General features: G+C 40.4%; 1 protein-coding gene and 1 non-coding gene across 5 annotated transcripts in view; one reads left to right on the top strand and one right to left on the bottom strand.

The window, feature by feature from the left end:
- Positions 1–24487, top strand: part of LOC123940833 (collagen alpha-4(VI) chain-like) — a 115447-nt gene that overhangs the window by 27082 nt on the left and 63878 nt on the right. For all 4 annotated transcript variants that reach the window (XM_046003743.1, XM_046003740.1, XM_046003741.1 and 1 more), the window contains 7 exons: positions 1884–2429; positions 2771–3325; positions 8532–8866; positions 10394–10472; positions 12005–12150; positions 15324–15416; positions 17639–17692. In XM_046003743.1, coding sequence (XP_045859699.1) covers positions 1884–2429; positions 2771–3325; positions 8532–8866; positions 10394–10472; positions 12005–12150; positions 15324–15416; positions 17639–17692 — 1808 coding nt within the window. The remainder of the gene's footprint in view (positions 1–1883; positions 2430–2770; positions 3326–8531; positions 8867–10393; positions 10473–12004; positions 12151–15323; positions 15417–17638; positions 17693–24487) is intronic.
- Positions 7003–7131, bottom strand: LOC123941118. Its single transcript, XR_006818203.1, has one exon. It is a non-coding gene; the product is annotated as a small nucleolar RNA SNORA5 (small nucleolar RNA).

Below are 24487 nucleotides of genomic sequence, written 5' to 3'. Positions count from 1 at the left end.
ATCAGGAAAATCAGTCCAAAATCTAGAGTGGTTAGAGGTAAATGGATGTTGGGCTAATTTTATAAGAAATCTGTCCCAGATGACCATAAGATCATGACTTACAATGTCTTATAAGATCATGATTATAATATCTGCCATTTATTACTTATCAGCTCTGTGTCAGACTCTGCTAAGCACTTTGTATATGTGATAGATACGGATGCATAACAGGGTCCAGACTATAGAAGTTATTCTCTCTCTCTTCCCTCTTGCCTCAAATTTCCATCTGCCAAGATTGGCATGAATGTATAGTGCCAGGCACTCTTTAGGGCTCTGGGATCCTTTGGACTGTGCAAAGGGCCTGTGCTGCGGTGGAGCCTCTTTGGACTACTGCTGCATTGGGCTGGCTCCAGAGATGCCTCTTCCTGCCCAATAATCTTTTTTGCAGACTTGGGCAAGCCATCTAGCTGTCATCAGTGGGTGATGGCTTCTGGTAAGGTCTGCATTTCTGCCCTCTTTTTCTATAACTTCCCTTTGAGTCTCCAAGCATTCAACAAACACTCTACCAGAGATGTAGATAACTATTTTCCACACCCTTCCAAGTCACACCCCCCTCCAATATCTGCCCTGCTAGACTAGAATTGTCAGATACAGTGCAGGATGTCCAGTTGCCTTTGAACTTCATTCAGATAAACAATAAATACTTTATAAGTGTGTCCCATGTATCATGCAGACCAAGGTCCTTCCAAGTGAAAGGGCCTGACCACAGGAGCCCATCTGCCACCTCAGACCACTTCCCATTCAGTCAGGAAACATGGAAATTCTCCTGATTCTTCCCTGGGGCAAGGGAGTCTAGAGATTAGAAACACAAGGCTGGACCACATTTTCTGAGTGGTACAAGAAGAAAATCATGTGTCTTTTTTTTTTTTTAAGAATCTGCTGCGTGACAATGGTTATCTTATTCGTTTTTAATACTCAGCTCTGCTGTTTTTCTATGATCTGATTTAGTCCTCACTATAATCTTACTGAGTAGGTGTTAAGATTGCGGTTTGACAGGTTAGGAAATTGAGACGCAAAGGGGCAAGCCTGGATATCAAGTGGTTGAGAAAGGATCTAAACGTAGAACCATTTTGCCCTTTGGAGTCTAAGCCTTCATACACAGTGGTTCACTTAAGTAAGGCTCATTTAAAACAGAAAGTTTTATATTAAACTAATTAAGTTTCAGAAAGTATACTCTTTTGCCTGTATTTTAAGAAGGCTGACTTGCACGGGACACAGGAATATTGAACACTCAGAAAATTCCTAACTTCAAATATGTCCTGATATTTCACTCTGGCTTGTCCTCAACTTTCCTATTTGAGAAATATCAAGTACTACTTACTTCATGTCTGAAGTGTGGTTCACCAGAAACAGACTCTGCGACAAGGATATGGATGCCAGTGATTTATCTGGGAGGTGCCCCCCAGGAATATGGTAGGGGGGTGGAGATTTGAGAAAGGAAAGGAAGGCAGCCAACGGAGGCTGAATTAATGAGGTAATTGCTGTAGGCAGCTGGGTCTCAGTTCTGCTGGGGACTCAGGGAGGTTGCGTAGAGTTCGCCTCAGAGCTGACCCACCCAAAGGGCAAGGGATCTGGGTATGTATCCACTACTCCCCTCTCAGTCATTGGTTGGTGGTGCTTCCAAACTCACTCCCAGGCATTGTGGCCTGCCTGCTATATAGTTGGTTATGCTTTTGGTCAAACAATATCCCTAGGCAGATTCACGGGTGCTTTCAGTAGAAAGCTGTTGGCTCTCAAGGGGACAATGAGAGCTGAGGGCCTATGGGTGGGGATCAGGATGAACAGCTTTGGCTACGGGCTATGTCACACCCTGTTCTAATAGGTCACTCCTTCTTATTGTCTAGACTGTGTCCACATGGAGAAGGCCGATATTTACTTCCTCGTCGATGGGTCTAGCAGCACCAACAACGACAATTTTCTTGAAATGAAAACGTTCATGAATGAAGCCATAAAGAGGTTCCAAATTGGGCCTGACAGAGTACGGGTTGGAGTTGTTCAGTACTCGGATGAAATTGATATTCATTTCATCCTCAACCAGTATTCCAGTGTGTCAGGGCTGAAGGCAGCCATTGATGACATCCAGCTGAAGAAAGGGGGCACCATGACTGGTGAGGCCTTGAGCAGCATGGCTCAGGTCTTTGCGAACACCACTCGTAGCAATGTGCCTTGGTACCTCATCATCATCACAGACGGTAAATCTGAGGACCCAGTGGCTGAGGCTGCAGAGGCATTGAGGAGAGAAGGAGTCATCATTTATGCTATTGGAGTAAAAAATGCTAATGTTATGGAGCTCAAGGAGATAGCTAAAGACAAGACGTTTTTCACTCCTGAGTTTGATTCCTTGAAAGCCATCCAAAAAGATGTGGTACAAGACATCTGCTCCTCAGAGAGTAAGCGTTGTTTCTTTTGTCTCTCTTTCCTTCCAAGTGTACGTATCAAATCTAATTAGATAGGCTTCATTCTCAAAGTGTGGACTCTTTGGGGTCCAAAAGTGAATGTTGGACACAGAGTGACCACGACCTGGAATGAAGTAAGCTGGTTAGATTCTATCTTTATCAGCTGTGACTCCTTTGTGCTGGGTCACAGAAAATATATCTCATTGACTTCCTTTTCCACGCCCTTTAAAAATATTTTCCTGTTGTCTATATGCCACTCTGGGCTGTCCCTGGGGACTTAGAGTTTATCGGTTTCAGACTCTGAGTGAATGTTCTGTTCTCCCTTTTGTCCCCAGCCTGTAAGAATAGACAAGCTGATATTATCTTCCTGATAGATGGTTCGGAATCCATCTCCCCGGAAAACTTTGAAAAGATGAAGGGATTCATGAAGAGGATGGTGAACCAAGCTGACATTAGTGTTGATGAAATTCAGATTGGCCTTTTGCAGTTCAGCTCAGCCCCCCGGGAAGAATTTAGGCTTGACCAATACTCCTCAAAGGTGGACATCCACAGAGCCATCTCAAATGTTCAGCAGATGAATGATGGCACCCGCACTGGGAAAGCCCTGAATTTCACTTTGCCTTTTTTTGACAGTTCAAGAGGAGGGAGACCCAATGTTCAACAGTATTTGATTGTGATCACTGATGGGGTTGCTCAGGATGATGTAGTCATGCCAGCCAAGGCTCTCAGGGACAGGAACATCATTATTTTTGCCATTGGGGTGGGAGAAGCCAAAAGTGCTCAGCTTTTGCAGATTACTGATGACCCACAGAAAGTATACTATGAAGAGAACTTTGAGTCCCTGCAGAACTTGGAGAAGAAAATTCTTCTTAAGGTCTGCCTCCCACAAGGTGAGTGACAGAGGGTTGTTATTTGATCTATGAGCCCATTATAAGTGTCAGGAATTCTGTTGTCTCTATTAATAAAATGAAACTGATCCTTCTAGCTGGAGGAGGGAGGGAGGGTCACTCTGAGGGGAGGACAGTGAGCCTGAACTCTGGATGCTGTGGTTCACCTTTCCCTAGGGTTTCTTTCAATCGTTTTCATGGCTGTCACCACTCTGGACTCCAGCGGCCTGAACCTTCTCAGAACTCTGTCTCTAGAATATCCTTACAACTCTTAGGTTTATTCCTTGTAGATAGAAGAACCAGACTAGAATATGTAAACACAATTTACTGAAGTTTTGGGCATACCAGAAGGAAAATAGAAGCAGAGAATAATAGCAGGTACATAGGCGCTCTTTTGAACAGGTCTTTTTCTACGTGGCTTTGTATAGAGACCTCTCTACTTTGTTGCCAGGAAGCTTTCCTATGGCTGAGGTCATCCTCAACACCATTTTATCTCCTCAAGTTTTTATCCTAAACAATAAGGTCCAGAGACAGGTGTTCTTCCTCCCAACAGTCTAGGTCTGCTCTTCCCCCGAGACTTGCCTTACAACATGCCATTGACCTGCAACATATCTTCATGGACAACTCTCCCTCTTAACCACAGGGAGTGAGATTCTCCAGCAAATCATATTATAATCAGAATAGCTAACCTTTAGATGGTCTTTTTTTGGTGCCAGGAGTGATTCCATTGGCCTCCACATATGAAAACACTTAATCTTCACATAACCTTATTAAATAGATACTATTTTACAGCTGGGGAAACTAAAACACAGCAAAATCAGGCTATTTGGCCCAAGTAAATAGCACAGCTGAGATTTAAACTTGAGGCCATCTTATTCTAGAGTCTGTATACTAGGTATTGTTCTATACTGTTTTTTTTTTTATTTGTTTATTTACAGCATAACAGTGTTCATTGTTTTGGCATCACACCCAGTGCTCCATGCAGTACATGCCCTCCCTATTACCCACCACCTGGTTCCTCAACCTCCCACCCCCCCCGCCCCTTCAAAACCCTCTGGTTGTTTTTCAGAGTCCATAGTCTCTCATGGTTCATCTCCCCTTCCAGTTTCCCTCAACTCCCTTCTCCTCTCCATCTCCCCATGTCCTCCATGTTATTTGTTATGCTCCACAAATAAGTGAGACCATATGATAACTGACTCTCTCTGCTTGACTTATTTCACTCAGCATAATCTCTTCCAGTCCCGTCCATGTTGCTACAAAAGTTGGATATTCATCCTTTGTGATGGAGGCATAATACTCCATCGTGTATATGGACCACATCTTCCTTATCCATTCATCCATTGAAGGGCATCTTGGTTCTTTCCACAGTTTGGCGACCGTAGCCATTGCTGCAATAAACATTGGAGTACAGATGGCCTTTCTTTTCACTACATCTGTATCTTTGGGGTAAATACCCAGCAGTGCAATTGCAGGGTCATAGGGAAGCTCTATTCTTAATTTCTTCAGGAATCTCCATACTGTTCTCCAAAGTGACTGCACCAACTTGCATTCCTACCAACAGTGTAAGAGGGTTCCCCTTTCTCCACATCCTCTCCAACACACGTTGTTTCCTGTCTTGCTAATTTTGGCCATTCTAACTGGTGTTCTATACTGTTTTTTGAAACAGCACGGTAGAGCAGAAGAGGGCTTCTCAAACTTGAATATGCTTTTGAGTCACCTGGAGCTCTCATTGAAATGCAGATTCTGATTCCGTAGGTTAAGGTGGGATTCTGCAATTCTAACAAGCTCCCAGGTGATGCTGATCCTGCTGGTACTCAAATTACACTTTGAGTAGGAGGGCAATATATTATAGTGTGTAGTATAGTGTAGTGTGGTGTAGTACAGTATTGTATGATATTCTAAGGCATCACGAAAGGTAGTATAGTATAGAAGAGTTTAATATAGTATATTAATACTATATTATAGTATTAATACTATATTATACTATATTATAGTATTAATACTATATTATACTACATTATAGTATTAATACTATATTATACTGTATTATAGTATTAATACTATATTATACTATACTATAACATAGTTTAGAAGAGTTTAATATAGTATGATATATATAATTTTTAGAGGCTGTCATCTACTTTAATCATCATAACAGTAACAATAATTTAACATTTCTTGAACACCTGTTTTAGGCCAGGCTTCATGCAAACCGGGTTTTATGTATCCGCCACTGATTCTTCCCAACAGACCCATGACTTAACTCCTATCAGCAAAGTCCCAGGTTAGAGATAAAGCTTAGAGACGGTCTGTAGCTTGCCCAAGATCACATAGCCCAGGAAGACTCCGGCCTGTAGGCAGGGCTCTCTGGCTCCCAGGGGGTCCTCTGCCACTGCCTGGCTTCCCGGTTAACTTGGGACACAGCACAGATTGGGGCCTCAGTTTACCAATTTGTGAGATGTGAATCTTTCCTTTTCCAAGGAGGGGTCAGAACAGCCTTTGAGGGCCTCCTCCTTTACGGGCTCTCGGAACCCTCTCGCTGGAGAGGGGCTCACTTCGCAAAGCTGTCTCGGAGAGCAGATCGGTGCCAGCCTGGTCACCCACTCCCTGGCCCCAAAGCGTCTAGTCGGAGGAGGCTCCTCAGAGTCGAACAGATCCCAGCCATTTGATTGGCAAACACCAGGCCGGCTGCCAGCCTCAGTTTCCCCCTCTGCAGATGGAGAGGTTTGCCCGGGAAGGCGGTCCCCTTGCGATGACTGTGACAGCAGCCGCAGGCAGCATCCAGAAGACGCAGGTCCTGTCAAGTGAAATAATCTCCCCGTGTTGCTTGACTCCTGTGCAATGAGGACATCTGCATGGAGGGGCGTAGACGAGTAATAGGAAATTACGAAGTCACAGGCAAAAAGGATCTAGTGGCTTTGCAATGAGAGTCCAGGCCCTCTGGGATTTTTGAGAGAAAGTGAATCCTGGCACACGGAAGTGCTAGGTTAATGGGAGCAGTGACTGTGGGGGCTGGAAGCCCCGTTCCAGCAGCAGCCCTGTGACCTGTGAAGGTCATAGGATGGTATACAATGGTATAATATAGTATAGTAAAGTGTAGTATAGTATAATAAAGCATATTATAGTATGAAATCATATAAAGGAGTGTATAATGAAGCCCATAAAGCCTAATATCCCTACATCAATCCCGTGTGAAGCAGAGACTATTACTATGATACCGAATTACCAGATGAGAAAAGCAAAAAGAGGTAAGAAATGCTGATAGGAAATAATGGGAGTCCAGGGTTTGGATTTTCCAGAAGTTTGGTGTTGAAAGCTGGAGTTAATTTTCTTGAGTATTAAATTGATATTTTTGTTTTACTGCATAAAGGATATCACTTTGCCGTGTCTTGCTGAATTCAGAAATCAATCGAAAAGAGTGGATATGTGAAATTATTTTTTAAATAAGCATGGATTATGGGTTGTCCTGCATTATGTAGTTCAGGTTTTTCAGGAGTTAAAATCCATTTCTGCTTGTTTGTGTGTTTATACGTACCTAGGTATTATTCCAGGCAGGCTAAGAGATACAGGATTCTAACTTCTCTTTTCAGATTATTTTGTACCACGTAGTAAATTAGGATTTACATTCATCTTCAGCTTTGTCTTTTGAATTTTTTTATAAAATTAGCTGAGCTCCTCAATAATGGCTGGAACCTAATTAATTCTAGAATTCTAGAATCATAAACCTGAATCATAAAGACCTTAGAGATTACCTGGCAAGGTTCAACCCTCTCCATTAACAGGGAAAAAAATGCTTGCATATTCTTGCATTGACAGAATAAAGCCAACTGACATTTCTGGGGGAAAATGTAAATTAGAAATGTTGGAATGATATACCATACTGCAGAAAGGAAATTCCTTTTTTTCTGAAAAAGATCTGATGTAGAAATGGATTTACATCTGTGAAAACTCCTTTTGGTGAATTTCAATTAGAGATTTAAAAGTCAAAACCAAGATTTTATTTGAAAGGAGTGCATTTTCTGTCTTGGTAATTCTGGAAGCATTTGGTCACCTAGCACAGAGTGTATTATTTAGGGGATGGAAAAATAATGGCTCAGCCCTGGATCTCAGATCCGTGAGAAACCTTAAGACATTGTTTATGACCATTTTCCCTGGTTAAGGGTCCAGTATTTATTTATTTTCTTCAAATTTCTCCCCTAAAATCTGCTTTTTTGTTTTTTTTTTATTGATTCTGAGCCAAATACTCCAGTGTGTGCTGGTCTAAGAAGAAAATGTCACATGTCTTGGCTTGCCCCGGGCAATTGCATGTTATGCTTGTTGTCCAGAAGTAGTTAATAATTGTGGCCCTTTTATGATTGTTAAGTTACATTTTAAGTCATTGGTCCAGATTCTAATTCAGGTGCATCTGTGACCAACTTGGCCTCCCCCATTGGAATTCTATGCACGGTCTTCTTATTCACCAGGGGGCGGGTGTGTATAGCCTGAGAGATCAGTGGGTTTTCAGATTCTTACAACACTCTTCCAGTAGTGCCTAACAATTTTCAGATAGAAGAAACGTAAGTCTTGATCTTTTCTAATGTGCTCCCCTGAAATAAGATGTGTGCAGAGGTGGTGAATGAGAAAAGAAACTTCTGGGGAAGAAGGAAATAGTACAGCATGTGCTGAAAGAGACTCAAGGCTCATTTATATTCCCTTCTTTATTCATTTATCAAACACACACTGAACATCTATCTGTATTAGGCATTGGAAAAGTAAGATGATGTATTCCCTACTATGAAGGAAACTTTGGTTAGTAGGAGAGAAGTTCAAATAAAGTAGCATGGTCATACAGGGGCATTTGGTAAGTCAACCTGACAACCTAGGGAAATGAGTCAGAGAGGGCTTTAAGGAGGGGGTGTCTTTGGAACTACAACTTGAAAACATGTATGGGTTAGCCAGATTGAGGTGGAGGAGATGGGAAAGGACACTTCAGGTGGAGGGAATAGGATCTGCAGAGGAACAGAGGTATGAAACACCTCTGTTGTATGTATGTTGTATCAGTTAGCTTTGCTGTGTAACAAACCAGCCCCCAAATTAAACAATCACTGCCATTGTTTAGCTTATATTTCTGTGGTTTGGCTGGAAATTCTTTCTGGGTTGGCTAATGTCTCTGGGCTCCATCATGAATCTATTGATGACTAATTTGATTTTCTCTCTTCCACCTTCAAAGGATGCAACATAGATTTGTCCATAGGAATTGATATTTCCACTCCCACAAGGCAAGTTCAGCAGAAGCTTCAAGGGTTACTGCCAGAGGTGATGCAACAGTTGGCCTTGCTTTCCAACATCAGCTGTAGTGATGCTGGTGGCCTTGACTTGATGTTCCGCTACTTGGTCCCTGGCTCAAATGGCCAGCTTATCTTTGACTCAGGCTTTAAAAAGTATAGTAATGATATTATTCAGACATTCTTAATTCATCAGACTGCCACGAGCAACTATATGGATGCGGATTTTTTGCAGTCCCTGGGAGATCATGCTATCCATCCCTCTTCTGCTAAAGTGAAGGTAATAAATGCTGAGAACCTGTGATATGGCACCAGTTGCCAGGGTGGGAGGGATAAGGCTTTTGCAACTGAGGCCAATAAACTGAGGCCAATAGGCCAATAAACTCTGTGTAGAATCTCCAGTAGAATCACTTACAAAGAGGAAAACAATAATCATACTCAGTAAAGACCAACAAGGGATATGTTTTCATTCAATCAACAGATATTTACTAACCACTAGAGGTTCTGTGCTCAAAAATGCTAGTAGAGATAAAAGGATAAATCCCTGCCCTCAATTTGCTCACAACATGGAGATCCAGATTCTTCCATGGTACAAGTTTATTCCAAAGACAACCTGGAAGGTATTAGCTCCTTATGGTCACTGACTATCAAGTAGAGTAGGGCCCATTATTTTTCCAGTCAGCTCTTTGAACTATCTTTAGTAACTAGCTAATGGCTTGTCAGTGGCCCTCCCTTCCTGGTGCCCAAGAACTACACCCCACTAAAGACTGGAGAGATGAAAATGTCTTATGTGATGTTTATTAGGAAATGACATCCCCAGACTTTGCAAGTTACATTTAAAAAAATTTTTTTAATTATTATTTTTTAATTTCTTATTTTTTATAAACATATAATGTATTTTTATCCCCAGGGGTACAGGTTTGTGAATCACCAGGTTTACACACTTCACAGCACTCACCATAGCACATACCCTCCCCAGTGTCCATAACCCCCCTCCCCCTCTCCCAACCCCACCTCCCCCCAGCAACCCCCAGTTTGTTTTGTGAGATTAAGAGTCACTTATGGTTTGTCTCCCTCCCAATCCCATCTTGTTTCATTTATTCTTCTCCTATCCCCCTAACCCCCCATGTTGCAGCTCCATGTCCTCATATCAGGGAGATCATATGATAGTTGTCTTTCTCCGATTGACTTATTTCACTAAGTATGATACCCTCTAGTTCCATCCACGTCGTCGCAAATGGCAAGATTTCATTTCTTTTGATGGCTGCATAGTATTCCATTGTGTATATATACCACCTCTTCTTTATCCATTCATCTGTTGATGGACAACTATTGGGATTTCTGCAAGTTACATTTAGGTTTTCCTTCAATCATGCATTCATTGGGTTTCTTTCTTAAAATACGGAATTCACTTTTAAATTAAAATTTTCTGTGAGTAAATGTAACCCATTTTAATTATAAAACTGCATTAAAATTTTGGTATTTTTGCATTGATAAAGCTGAACATTGTTAGACCATTTTTGGAAGGTATTTTCAAGGGAACACATTAAGCTGGTTCAAATTCTTTTTTTTTGCCAGCTGTCTTTGGAAATGTTGAAGTAAAAGTGAATGTGTAATAAAATAACAAATAAATAAATGGGTGAAATGAAACAGGGTGAAAGGCTGAATACAACCAGAAAAGCTAAGCTTATCCTTGCATTTTTTACAAAATGTGTAACTTCCAGCATTTATCTTTCCCTTTTCCTCTTCCTCCCTGCCATCCTTATTCTCCCTCCACCCTCCCCTCCCCCTCTCTCATAAACAACAGATCCTTTTAGTGTTTACAGATGGACTGGATGATAATTTCCAGAGACTGAAGATAACATCTGAGCTTCTCCGCAGCAAAGGTAAGTGCTTGTAGTTGCCCTGGGTGGGCTGTTCCTCCCACAGCTGAGGGACTAAGATCCTCTTTCAGATTTCCAGATGGTGTTGGATTCCATTAAGCCTTCCACAGACTAACACAGGTGGCTGGAGATCAGTGCCCACAAGGCTGATGCTTTGTATGAATCAGGGCTGAGAGAACCCTGGGTCCCATATCCCCGACACTGACCAAGGGTCACTGACTGAGACAGGACTGACCTGTTACCAGCCTGGCATCTGCTTTTGAGGGTTGAATGTGCAACTCCTACTTCCTGATGAATGGATCCCATTTGCTCTTGCAGAACTACCAATAGGTCCATACGTCTCTTTTCCTTAAACTCTGGAATCACCCTCAAGCTGAGCTTTGCTTTTTCCACTGCCCTTCCTCCCTCCTTTGCTCACCAATTCTTCCTCTTTCTCCATCCCTCAAGGGCTGCTACTAGTCTCTATGGCATCTTGGTGAAATCAGAACAAGATGCCAATGCTCTGGGTGTATGCGACCCAGTGCCTGGGCACTTGGCTTGAAGGGCAGTGGGCTGGCTCCCCAGCTCCCTCAGCTGGGCAGTACCACCTGTGGAGCTGTACACCCTTGCTCTTCTGTTCCCATTTTGTGTCAAATAAAAGCTCGAAGGCAAACTCAAGGTGAACAAGCGGTCACTCAAGCTCCCTGTGCCCCTCTCCCTTCTCCGTAGAGTATGTCCAGAATATTCCTCTTGAGCTGATGCTTTCCCTTGGTTAACAAGGTGCTGGAATATTTGCCGTGATAACTTGTTCCCAATTGGATTCACCACACAGGAAGTTTAAAATGTTGTGGATCTTCTGGAAGGGAATTTGAAGCATTTGACAAAAAACAGCCAGCTTTGTCTACGTGCTAGATCAGGCTTCCATTTCTAGAAATTTATTTTGAGGAATAATTAAGAACTTGTAAACAACTTTCTAACCACAAGATTGTTAACTAGCTTGTCTACAATAGCCAAAAGCTGATGTGTGTATGTGTGTGTGTGTGTGAACTTACTGTTCAAAATATGAGCAAATATTTATTCTGAAATTCTATGAACAGTGACTTCTAACCAATCTGAAAAGTATCCTTGTCCGTTTGTTCTCTGTTATGTGGGCAAATCCACATGATGTTTTAGTGCCTTTCTCAGTAGGATGGGCTCACGCCACAATAATAAACAACCTTCAAACCCCAGTGGCTTAAATTAGCTAGAATATATTTATCTTAGGCCTTATGACCATTCGTTTGTGTCTCATTCTCATCCCTTAATGACCCAGGCTGAAAGAGGGTCTGTTCCTGTGGCAGGGGGCAGGAAATGGGGCAAATTATGCACTGTTCTGAAAATTGCTCCCAGCGAGTGACACATGCCACTTCTGTTCCCATTTCATTGGTCCAAAATATAGTTTGAGACAAGACTGGTGATGAATATAGGAAGGGTGAGATGATACACGACTTCTAGGGCCAGGACAGAGACCGTTCAAAGATGTGCAAGTAACTCTCCTACCTGCTGGTATTTTGAAGGACTCTCTGGGCTCCTCTTCATTGGCCTGGAAGGTGTTCATAAATTAGAAGAGCTCCAGGAGCTAGAATTTGGCAGAGGATTCATATATAACCAGCCACTGAGCATCACTCTACAATCCCTCCCAAGCATCTTACTGAAGCAACTTGTAAGTATTTTTTCCTTTTTTTTTTGATATTTTAATTAATTTATTTTTTTTCAGCGTAACAGTATTCATTGTTTTTGCACAACACCCAGTGCTCCATGCAAAGCGTGCCCTCCCTATTACCCACCACCTGTTCCCCCAGCCTCCCACCCCTGACCCTTCAAAACCCTCAGGTTGTTGTTCAGAGTCCATAGTCTCTTATGGTTCGCCTCCCCTTCCAATTTTTTTTTTTATAAACATATAATGTATTTTTATCCCCAGGGGTACAGGTCTGTGAATCACCAGGTTTACACACTTCACAGCACTCATGATAACACATATCCTACCCAATGTCCATAACCCCCTCCCCCTCTCCCAATCCCACTTCCCCCCAGCAACCCCCAGTTTGTTTTGTGAGATTAAGAGTCATTTATGGTTTGTCTCCCTCCCAATCACATCTTGTTTCATTTATTCTTCTCCTATCCCCCTAACCCCCTATGTTGCTTCTCCATGTCCTCATATCAGGGTGATCATATGATAGTTGTCTTTCTCCGATTGACTTATTTCACTAAGTATGATACCCTCTAGTTCCATCCACGTCGTCGCAAATGGCAAGATTTCATTTCTTTTGATGGCTGCATAGTATTCCATTGTGTATATATACCACCTCTTCTTTTTTTTTTAATTTTTTTATTTGTTTATTTACAGCATAACAGTGTTCATTGTTTTGGCATAACACCCAGTGCTCCATGCAGTACGTGCCCTCGCTATTACCCACCACCTGGTTCCTCAACCTCCCACCCCCCACCCCCGCCCCTTCAAAACCCTCTGGTTGTTTTTCAGAGTCCATAGTCTCTCATGGTTCATCTCCCCTTCCAGTTTCCCTCAACTCCCTCTCCTCTCCATCTCCCCATGTCCTCCGTGTTATTTGTTATGCTCCACAAATAAGTGAAACCATATGATACTTGACTCTCTCTGCTTGACTTACTTCGCTCAGCATAATCTCCTCCAGTCCCGTCCATGTTGCTACAAAAATTGGGTATTCATCCTTTCTGATGGAGGCATAATACTCCATTGTGTATATGTACCACATCTTCCTTATCCATTCATCCATTGAAGGGCATCTTGGTTCTTTCCACAGTTTGGCGACCATAGCCATTGCTGCAATAAACATTGGGGTACAGATGGCCCTTCTTATCACTACATCTGTATCTTTGGGGTAAATACCCAGCAGTGCAATTGCAGGGTCATAGGGAAGCTCTATTCTTAATTTCTTCAGGAGTCTCCACACTGTTCTCCAAAGTGACTGCACTAACTTGCATTCCCACCAACAGTGTAAGAGGGTTCCCCTTTCTCCACATCCTCTCCAACACACGTTGTTTCCTGTCTTGCTAATTTTGGCCATTCTAACTGGTGTCAGGTGGTATCTCAATGTGGTTTTAATTTGAATCTCCCTGATGGCTAGTGATGATGAACATTTGTCTGATAGCCATTTGTATGTCTTTGTTGGAGAAGTGTCTGTTCATATCTTCTGCCCATTTTTCGATATGATTATCTGTTTTGTGTGTGTTGAGTTTGAGAAGTACTTTATAGATCCTGGATATCAACCTTTTGTCTGTACTGTCATTTGCAAATATCTTCTCCCATTCCGTGGGTTGCCTTTTTGTTTTGTTGACTGTTTCCTTTGCTGTGCAGAAACTTTTGATCTTGATGAAGTCCCAAAAGTTCATTTTTGCTTTTGTTTCCTTGGCCTTTGGAGACATATCTTGAAAGAAGTTGCTGTGGCTGATATCGAAGAGGTTACTGCCTATGTTCTCCTCTAGGATTCTGATAGATTCCCATCTCACGTTGAGGTCTTTTATCCATTTCGAGTTTATCTTTGTGTACGGTGTAAGAGAATGGTCGAGTTTCATTCTTCTACATATCGCTGTCCAGTTTTCCCAGCACCATTTATTGAAGAGACTGTCTTTTTTCCATTGAATATTTTTTCCTGTTTTGTCGAAGATTATTTCACCATAGAGTTGAGGATCCATATCTGGGCTCTCCACTCTATTCCACTGGTCTATGTGTCTGTTTTTATGCCAGTACCACGCTGTCTTGGTGATCACAGCTTTGTAGTAAAGCTTGAAATCGGGTAACGTGATGCCGCCAGTTTTGTTTTTGTTTTTCAACATTTCCTTAGCAATTCGGGGTCTCTTCTGATTCCATACAAATTTTAGGATTATTTGCTCCAGCTCTTTGAAAAATACTGGTGGAATTTTGATCGGAATGGCATTAAAAGTATAGATTGCTCTAGGCAGTATAGACATTTTAACAATGTTTATTCTTCCAATCCAAGAGCATGGAACAGTCTTCATCTTTTTGTGTCTTCTTCAATTTCTTTCATGAGTGTTCTGTAGTTCCTCGAGTACAGGTCCTTTACCTCTTTGGTTAGGTTTATTCCCAGGTATCTTATGGTTCTTGGTGCTATAGTAAATGGAATCGATTCTCTAATTTGCCTTTCTGTATTTTCATTGTTAGTGTATAAGAAAGCCACTGATTTCTGTACGTTGACTTTGTATCCTGCCACGTTACTGAATTGCTGTATGAGTTCTAGTAGTTTGGGGGTGGAGTCTTTGGGGTTTTCCATATAAAGAATCATGTCATCTGTGAAGAGAGAGAGTTTGACTTCTTCCTTGCCAATTTGGATACCTTTTATTTCTCCTTGTTGTCTGATTGCCGTTGCTAGAACTTCTAATACGATGTTGAACAAGAGTGGTGAGAGTGGGCATCCTTGTTGTGTTCCTGATCTCAATGGGAAGGCTGCAAGCTTTTTCCCATTGAGGATGATATTTGCTGTATACCACCTCTTCTTTATCCATTCATCTGTTGATGGACATCTAGGTTCTTTCCATAGTTTGGCTATTGTAGACATTGCTGCTATAAACATTCGGGTACACGTGTCCCTTTGGATCACTATGTTTGTATCTTTAGGGTAAATACCCAGTAGTGCAATTGCTGGGTCATAAGGTAGTTCTATTTTCAACATTTTGAGGAACCTCCATTATTTTTTCCTTTTTAACACCGTCCTTCCCTAGGTCTATTCACCCTAATAATTTAAAAAAACCCAGAGGGAATTTTGTCTTTTTTAGTGCGTCATGTGACACAGGTTAACAGAGATGAAAAAAAAGTCATGTTACATGACTTCTGCTTTTCAGGACTCAATTGTGGAAAGAAGATGCTGCAACATATTTATAAAGTGTTTCGGAGAAGATGGGTACCAGGGCAATAGTGGGAACCCCGGGAGCAAGGTGAGAATTGTTAGACGTGGATGGTGGGGGTGAGAGAGGGCTTTTCAACACCAACTGCATACCAAGCCCTGTGTTCTGTCTTTAACACACCTTTGCTAATTCTGCCCTCTAACAAACCTTCGAGGCGAATGTTACTTTACAGGTGTGGCATAGAGGCTTAGAGAGGGAACACTGCTTTCCCAAAGTCACACAGGTATGAAGAGCCATTTTGGGGTTTAAGCCCCTGTGTCTACTTGACACCAAGGCTCACGTTCTTTCCGTTATATTATGATTTCCCTTTACATTATTTTGACAAATAATTTCACAGACAAGTTTCACATACTCTCCTGCTGCATAGCAGTTTTCACTTGTCTACAAAATGTTCCCTCGTCCACCGACCTCTCTTCACAGGAGTCACTGCCTCTTCCCCTCTGAGCTGACTGTTCCATTCTGTGACATTAAACTCTGTGGAGAGATACAATCACTGGTTCATGAGTGGTCACTTTGCGTCTTTCTGTTAACTCCACAGTGAAGCGATAGCAAAATTACCACATCCCACTATTAAGGGAGAATAAATCTCATTAAAAATGGTCCTCAGTTATGCAGGGACACGAGTACCCTTCACACATGAACTACAGTTTTATGATGGTGGCATCATCACAAATCCTCATGTAAGGTTGAATCAAACCCATTGGCTTTTCCCACCTTTTCACATTCTCTCTTTGTATGGTTTTCTGTGAGGTTGTTGGGATTCTTACTGACTTTGCACATCAGTCTTGATTTAGAAGAGTATAAAGTACATAATGACTTTTTGAGAAAAATTGTAGATATGCCTTAGCACAAGATTTTTCCCCCTTGCATTGTTCTTAAATATCAGACTGGAGAATCAGGAAATCAAGCTTGAGAACCTCTTGACATGTTTTTTTTGTAACTCAAGGACTCAGCCACAAAGGCCAAAAATGGGAATTTTTTGAATAATTGACTTTTCTGCTCTTTCTGTCTCTAAGAATTCAGTGATTGGTTGTATTGATGTTCATGTCTTTGTTGATGCCAAAGAGAATATGGCTCCCGTATCTTATTGATCATTTTTAAATCAAATAAACACATCTGACTATACGTGGCAAGCCAAAGTTCCCTGAGAGGAAATGGTTTGTGTGTTTGGTTATCTAAGAAGAAGTAAAAAAGAGAACGAGAAAGAGATTGGAAGAGACTAAACAGCTGAGTCAGACAGAAATAAACAACCATTTCTCATAAGTAGCATAGATAGTAACACCTTTGCTTACTGACATTTTGAAAAACGAGGTCAAAGTTCTCTTTAAGAGGAGCAGTGATCCTAAAACTAGAAACTAGTTTTGGTTTGGATTTTCAGAATAGAGTGGCTTAAAATGGTATTTTAGAAAAATAAAAATAGGCTGACGTGCCAGCTATTAAGACAAAAGGTGGTCAAGTTTTCACTTCAAGACAAGCCAAAAACAGAATAAAGATATGTTAATTTAAAATTCAAGTTTTTTGTGCATGATAATCACCAGACTGATTTTCTATTAGAAGAATACATTCAGGAGATTGGTTTCTAAGGAAAATGGCCCAAAAAACTTTCTATAAATTAAACTACTTGTGTGCCCCCCCAAAAAAGGCCAAAAATATTTGTTTCTTCTTGTCCCTACACATTGTGCTCAACATTTCGTTGATTCTCAATAAAATGCCAACTCAGCAAGAAAAAGGTATCTATTAGTAACAGTTTTTTAAAAAATTTTTAAGTTTATTATTATTATTTTTGTTTTTAGAGGGAGAGCCTGAGTGGGGAGGGACTGAGGGGGAGAGAAAGAGAATCTCAAGCTTTACTGAGCCCAGAGCTGGATGTGGGGCTTGATCTCGTGACAGTGAGATCATGACCTGAGCTGAAATCAAGAGTTAGACTTTAAAAAAAAAAAGATTTTATCTATTTATTTATTTGACAGAGACAGAGACACAGCAAGAGAGGGAATGCAAGCAGGGGGAGTGGGAGAGGCAGAAGCAGACTTCCCGCCTAGCAGGGATCCCCATGTGGGTTCGATCCCAGGACCCTAGAATCATGACAGGAGCCAAAGGTGGAGTCTTAACAACTGAGCCACCCAGGTGCCCCAAGTTAGACGATGTTTAACGGACGCCACCCAGGACCCTACTAACAACAATTTTTATTTCATGTAGATTTAAGAAAAGGATTTAGAATCCAAGTTATTTCCTTTGCTTTCCTTTTTTCTCAGGGAAAGCCAGGTGCTGATGGATTACCTGGTCATCCCGGTGAAGAAGGTGGACATGTAAGTACTGAACCTTTTTTTTTTTTATTTGAAGGAATATGGTATAATGGGTCAAATATTAGAAATACTTAACTGCACTTAAGTCATGAAGATTTTTCTAATCTATGCCATTTAAAATGGCCTTAAATATCTATATAAAAATAATCATTTGTTATAACAAATGTTAGGTGGACAAATTTTGTAGACACAGGCTCTAAAATGTGTTTAATGTGAAAGGTGGTCATTTTATTTTATTTTTTTAAAGATTTTATTTATTTATTTGACAGACAGAGATCACAAGTAGGCAGAGAGGCTGGCAGAGAGAGATGGGGGGAAGCAGGCTCCCTGCTGAGCAGAGATCCCAATGTGGGGCTCGATCCCAGGACCCTGGGATCGTGACCTGAGCTGAAGGCAGAGACTTTAACCCACTGAGCCACCCAGGCACCCCAGAAAGGTGGTCATTTTAATCTGAATTCGAGATAATTGAAAATGTGGGCTGTGTCTAGTGGGTATATATGTAATAGTAATTGTTAATTGTGAGCTGAATTGCAGGTAATTCGTTACTATTAATGAGATAGCAGTGTTTGTAAGTAACTTAACAAAATAAATTGAAGAGCGCTAAGGACATTCTTATAACAAGATCCTCAGATGCCTTTCTGAGTGGCCAAAAAGTTGATAGAGTTATAGTTACTCACCAAAAGTTTGTTTACAACCCTGGATATATCCCTGGGCATGAGAAAGTTAGTCATCATGTAATTAGCTGTGGGGAAAAATGTATATTATTGAGAGAATTGCTACCAAAGGGACTGGAATGCGATGGGGCCCGTTTTTATTACAACATATGATATCAAAAGTATTTTTAAATGCCATAGTTTTCAGTTAATTTTATTAATTGTGGAAAACCACCTTACCATGGGTGTCTATTTTAAAGTTGATATGTACATACCACTGGTTCTCAAACTTTTGGTCTCAGGGCACCTTTATTCTCTCTAGGGTTATTCAGATTGCCTAGATTCAAAAAGTCAGTACATCACTTACACAACGTGGAAAGAAAAGGCGAGATATTCAACTATCTTCGCATCCATTTCTCCACTGATAAAATAAGTTTTTTTTTTTTAAAGATTTATTTATTTATTTATTTGACAGAGAGAGAGATCACAAGTAGGCAGAGAGGCAGGCAGAGAGAGAGGAGGAAGCAGGCTCCCCACGGAGCAGAGAGCCCGATGTGGGGCTCGATCCCAGGACCCTGAGATCATGACCTGAGCCGAAGGCAGCGGCTTAATCCACTGAGCCACCCAGGCGCCCCTAAAATAAGTTTTATAGTATGTGCCTGACAGAGATGTCATAAACATTACAGAATATGTATGTTAAACACTTTACTCCATTCCTGATAAAGGGTAAATTACACTAAAAACTAGATGGGATGATGAGAAAACATCTGTTGATGTAGTTTCTGTCTATTGATATTTACTATGTTAGAAACTAAAAAGGAGAGAATTTTATTATTTTATTTCATTTTATTTTATTTTATAGAAAGAGGGAGAGAGAGGGAGCTCATGGGGAAGGGGTGGGCAGAGGGAGAGAGAGAATCCCAAGCAGGCTCCATGCCCAGTGCATAGTCTTGACACCATGCTCCATCTCAAGACTCTGAGATCATGACCTGGGCCAAAATCAAGAGTCAGTCACTCCACCAACTGAGAAAACCAGGAGCCCCCAAATGGAAATAATTTTAAAATATTTATTTATTTTACTCCCAAATAACAAAAACAAACCCTTAATATAAATGAGACATTCCTGTATGAAAAATAACTATATGTTCCAAAACAAAATAGATGAGTGAGAAGTGTGGCATTGTTTTACACGTTTTCAATATCTGGTTTGTTAGAAGATAGCTAGATTCCTATGTCTGCTTCGTCTTCAGTCGGTTGTGATATCACCTGCTTTGTGGTTTCTTAAAAACTCTGCTGTACACTTGGAAGAGAGTAAGAGTAAGAAAAGATAATAGCATCTTCGTGTAATTGGAAAAGTAGTTTTGATTTTGTGAGCACCGCTTCCCAAAGGGTCTTGGGGACCTGTGGTGTCCTTGGACCACACTTTTCAAACTGCTGGGATATCTAAGCATTAATGTTCTCATTGCCCCCTCAGAGTTGTACATTGTTTACTGTTCTGAATATTTAGGCTGCTGGAACTTGGAAAATCAGAAATTAGAAAAAGAAATGCAGATGTTGGGAGCTATATCATCCAGTTCATTTCTCTGATTATATTTGTGGGAGAATTGTTCAACTTTTCTCTCTTTATTTTGCCTCAGCAATTATAGTCTTTGATGTTAGAAATACATTCAAAAGTGTGGGCTGTGGATTTTGCTATTTTGTTCAGGTATGGTGGAAATATTCCTTTCCATTTTTATGATGTTTTAAAATGCCCTAGAAGTGTTATTTTATTTCTGTCTGCTTGGCCTATGGTTCAATGAGCCTGGTCAAATTTTTTTTAAAGATTATTTATTTATTTATTTGGCAGACAGATCACAAGTAGGCAGAGAGGCAGGCAGAGAGAGAAGAAGGGAAGCAGGCTCCCCACTGAGCAGAGAGCCTGATGAAGGGCTCCATCCCAGGACCCTGGGATCATGACCTGAACCGAAGTCAGAGGCTTTAACCAATTGAGCCACCCAGGTGCCCCGAGCCTGGCCAAATTTAAGAGAATAATTTAGAGTCTGACCAACCTATTAGGAACATTGACACCGATTCCGGACAAATAACAGAAACAAGTCCTTGTCTGTCTAGAGTAAGAGATAATTTTGTCCCCCTTTTCTGCTCTGTTAACATCCTAAAACCAAGGTGGTTTATAAAGACTGCCAGTACAGAGCTAGGAATAAAATGTGAGTGATCCATATAATTTTATATAATTTAAAATTTCATAGTAGCCATCTTAAAGACAATAATAAGAAATAGGTGAAGTTATTTTTAACAATGAAACCCAGTCTATCCAAAATATAATTATTTCAACATGTAACTGATATCAAAATGGTTAGTATTTTATTTTTTAGAAATATTTTTGAAATCCTGTATGTATCTTACGTCTATAGCTCATCTCAGTTTGGACTAGACACATTGCAAGGCTTCAGTAGCTCTGTGTGGTGTGTAGGGCTCTAGCAGGTGTCATTTTCTTTTTCCTGCATTTCTCAAAAGAGAAGGTAACCACAAAATATGTTGTCTCCTGAATGGCTTTTAATGTTGTTCCCCCCCTAGAGTAGGTCAGATTGGTCTGCATAATGGCCGAGCCATCTCTCTGCGGATGGCAGGCGTCAGAATGGGGCTGTAATTTGTAGATTCAAATTGAAAGCGTATAACGACAAAGAACTAATTCACTGTTCCAGTTATTTATGACTCCTCTTCTCCCCCCTCCTCCCTACCCACTACAAGACCAAAACAACAATCAATTTATTATATCCATGGGCTCCGGGGCGCGGCGGTGGGGAGCTAAGACCGGAAGAGTGGGTGGCTGTCTCCTAGGTGTCTAAGGTCTCAGCTGGGCTGACTAGGGAGCTGGAGGGCCCCCTGCAGAGATGACTTCCTCTCTCTCTCTGGAGCTTGGCTGCAATGGGAGAAGGATGGGCCATGGTGGTCCAAGGACAGGTATGGCTGCTGGGTCTGAGAGGGAGCTCCCACTAGGCAGGGTCCATCCTGAGAGGGAGGATTCCAGGAGACCAAAGCTAAGCTCAAATCTTCTGAGGAAGCCTCAGAACTTACGTGGTAACTTGTACAGGCAAGTCACTAACTCCAGACTGGATTCAAGGTGGCTGGAGGTGGGGATTAGACCCTTCTTTTCGATGGGGGTGTGACAAGTTTCCAGAAGAGCACTGAGATTTTGTTGTGGCCATCTTTGGAAAAGACCATCTACCTGATTCATGAATTCTATGTTTTCAAAATATACCTCATATGAGATGGTGGTTTAAATATGCATTGGTTACCTACCAAAGCCTTATATATCGAATTAGATGATCTAGGGTCCCCCAAAAGTTATGTAACTTCAGTAGGAACAAAACTATCTGACATTTATTGAAGACTTCATATGTGTTGGGCACATGGCTAAACATTCTGTATACATTTCCTCATTTCATCTACAAAATAAGATACTACTGTTATTATTCTTATTTCTCAAAAATAACTTGGACCAGCCTAGCATTTGAACAGTTTATGATCATGTTATTCTTTCTGTAGAATCATGGTTATAGTTCATAGCTTTAAGCCACAAATGGGAGAACAATTTTTAAACAGGATAGAGCTTAGTATTTGAATGAAAAATACTGTAAGCCCAAATTTTGTTTTCAAAACAATTTGACATAGGTGCCCATTATAAAGTGATTCTTGTTTTCTCATGAGAATAATCTAAAATATTCTTTTGCCCAATTAGAAGATATAAACTTTGAAGGATAGGTGACAAATGTATACTTATATTATTTGACTTATTTAATTACTCATGAACATTTTTTAAGTCTTTCATTATGTAAAGTGATGTAATAAGAAATTCTGCTTTTTTCTCGTTCTCTTTTTTTATCAAGTAATTTTTAATTATTTATATTTTTATTAATTTAAAGAAGTGTTTATCCAAATGTTTGCCACCTTTCCCCCTTCCCTCCTTCATATGCCACTTGTGAGCCTTCCCAAGAACATTGTGGTGTATTTTTTGATTTATTATAATCTTTCTGGCTTAATAAGTGTATTAAAAATTCTTCCCATGGAGTTTCTGTATCTGTTCTCCCAGCATTACTGGAGCCTCTGTTTTGGAAACACCTTACCTGGTTTTCTAGAATATATTTTGTTAATTCTGTTAAGTTGTTTCAGATAAACCACGTGTGTGTGTGTGTGTGTGTGTGTGTGTGTGTGTGTTTGGAAGGGGGAGAAGAGGGGAAGAACAGAAGGAGAGGAAGAGAGAGAAACTTAAGCAGGCTCCACGCTCAGCATGGAGCCCAAAGCAGGGCTTGATCTCATGACCCTGAGATCATGATCTGAGCCAAAATCAAGAGTCAGTCAGATGCTTACCCAACTGAACCACCCAGGCATCTCTAAGATAAACTGCTTTTTAGATCTGTTTATAAAGTCTGTCACTGAAAATTTATTTTCGGTTTCAAAAACCCATTGCCTAATTTTTCTTGTGAGAATATTTTTATGGTCTTCACAGTATAATCATGAGTTCTATTGCTTTGAAAAGTGATTTTGAAAAATTTTACTTGCATGGAATCTAACATTTGAAATTGTGAGAGCTCATGGTCAAATACGATAAATAAATAATCTCTGTTAAATTACTTTGCTTCTATTTTTTTTTCTTTTTTAACTGATCTGGTAGGTGATATCCTTGAGGATCCCATAAATAATCAAATAGTAACGTTGCCTGGGTGTCAACACTATGCTGTTCAAGGTTAAGAAATGGGCAGAGGATTCTGAAATATAAGAATCTTTGTGAAAACTTAAGTTTAAGAATATCTGTCTTTCTAAGGAACAATTTTGGGAGAACTCATACCTAATTACATCTGTATAACAACCAAAACTTTAGAAACTGGGAATAGAAGTCATGAGAGTAGGTTTTTTTCTTTTTCTTCACAATTTTCTTTTAAATTTTTAGTTGTGGCAAATGACACACAACATAAAATTGACCATCTTAACCATTTTCAAGTGTATAGTTCAGTGTTATTAAGTACATTAATATTGTTGCCAACAACCACCATCATCCATCTCTAGAATGTTTTTTCTTTTTAAGGCTGAATAGTATTCTACTGTATGTATAAGGGCACTTTGTTTTTAACAGTTTATCTCTTAATGGGCCCTTGGCTTGCTTCTACCTTATGACTGTTGTCAGTAATGCCGCGATGAATGTGTGTGCAAATATCTCTTTGAGACCTAGCTTCCAATTCTTTGGGGTGTAAACCCAGAAGTGGAATTGGTAGATCATATGGTAATTCTATTTTTAGGTTTTTTTTTTTTTTTTTTTTTGGAAACTATCATATGTTTTCCACAGCAGCTGAACTCTTCTATTCCCACAAAAAGTGCGTAAATGTTCCAATTTCTTCTCATGCTCATCAACACTAGTTTCTTTTTGTTTTTGTTTTTGATAATAGCCATCCTAAGAGTGTTTTGTTTTGTTAGAAATAAACTTTAAGAATTTTCCCTTTGTGCTCCTTTGTTGGGGACATTTGTTTTATATATAGCAACTATTTCCTAATAATTGGCAACAACCAATTATTCATGATTGGTAACACTGTGTAGGACAAAAGAGTAAAGAGATACCTTAAAATTAAATTTTCCAGATGAAACTTAACCACCACGTATTGAACCTAAAAATGCAGGTAGATGAGGAAGAGGGGGGAAGATAGACATTTACTTGACATCTACTGTGTGTGAGGCTTTGCAATTGGCATTTTGTACCCACTAAGACATTTCACGTTTGTGACATTTTTACTGATACGGGCTAATACTTTCATTTTATAGATGTGGGGCTCAAAACTCAGAGAGAGAGTGACTTGTAAGGTTAGATAGAGAATTTTAGAGTTGTGCCCAACCCCTGTCAGTCTGATGTCAGACCCTGTGCTTTTCTCATTATCTCTTCCTGTTTAAGTACAAAACACCTCATTTGTCCAATCTATATAATTCGTGAAGTGCTTTCTTTCCTTCTTTTTAACCATATTTTATTTATTTTTAATGGATTTTATTTATTTATTTAATTTATTTATATTAAAGATTTATTTATTTGAGAGAGAGAGAGAGAGAGAGAGAGAGCATGCATGAGCAGGGGGAGGGGGGCAGAGGAAGAAGGAAAGTCCAA

The sequence above is a fragment of the Meles meles genome, chromosome 4 (genome assembly GCF_922984935.1).
Source record: "Meles meles chromosome 4, mMelMel3.1 paternal haplotype, whole genome shotgun sequence".
Classification (NCBI taxonomy): domain Eukaryota; kingdom Metazoa; phylum Chordata; class Mammalia; order Carnivora; family Mustelidae; genus Meles; species Meles meles.
Note: the sequence above shows the minus strand (reverse complement) of the source record. Positions and strands in the feature narration are given on the sequence as shown.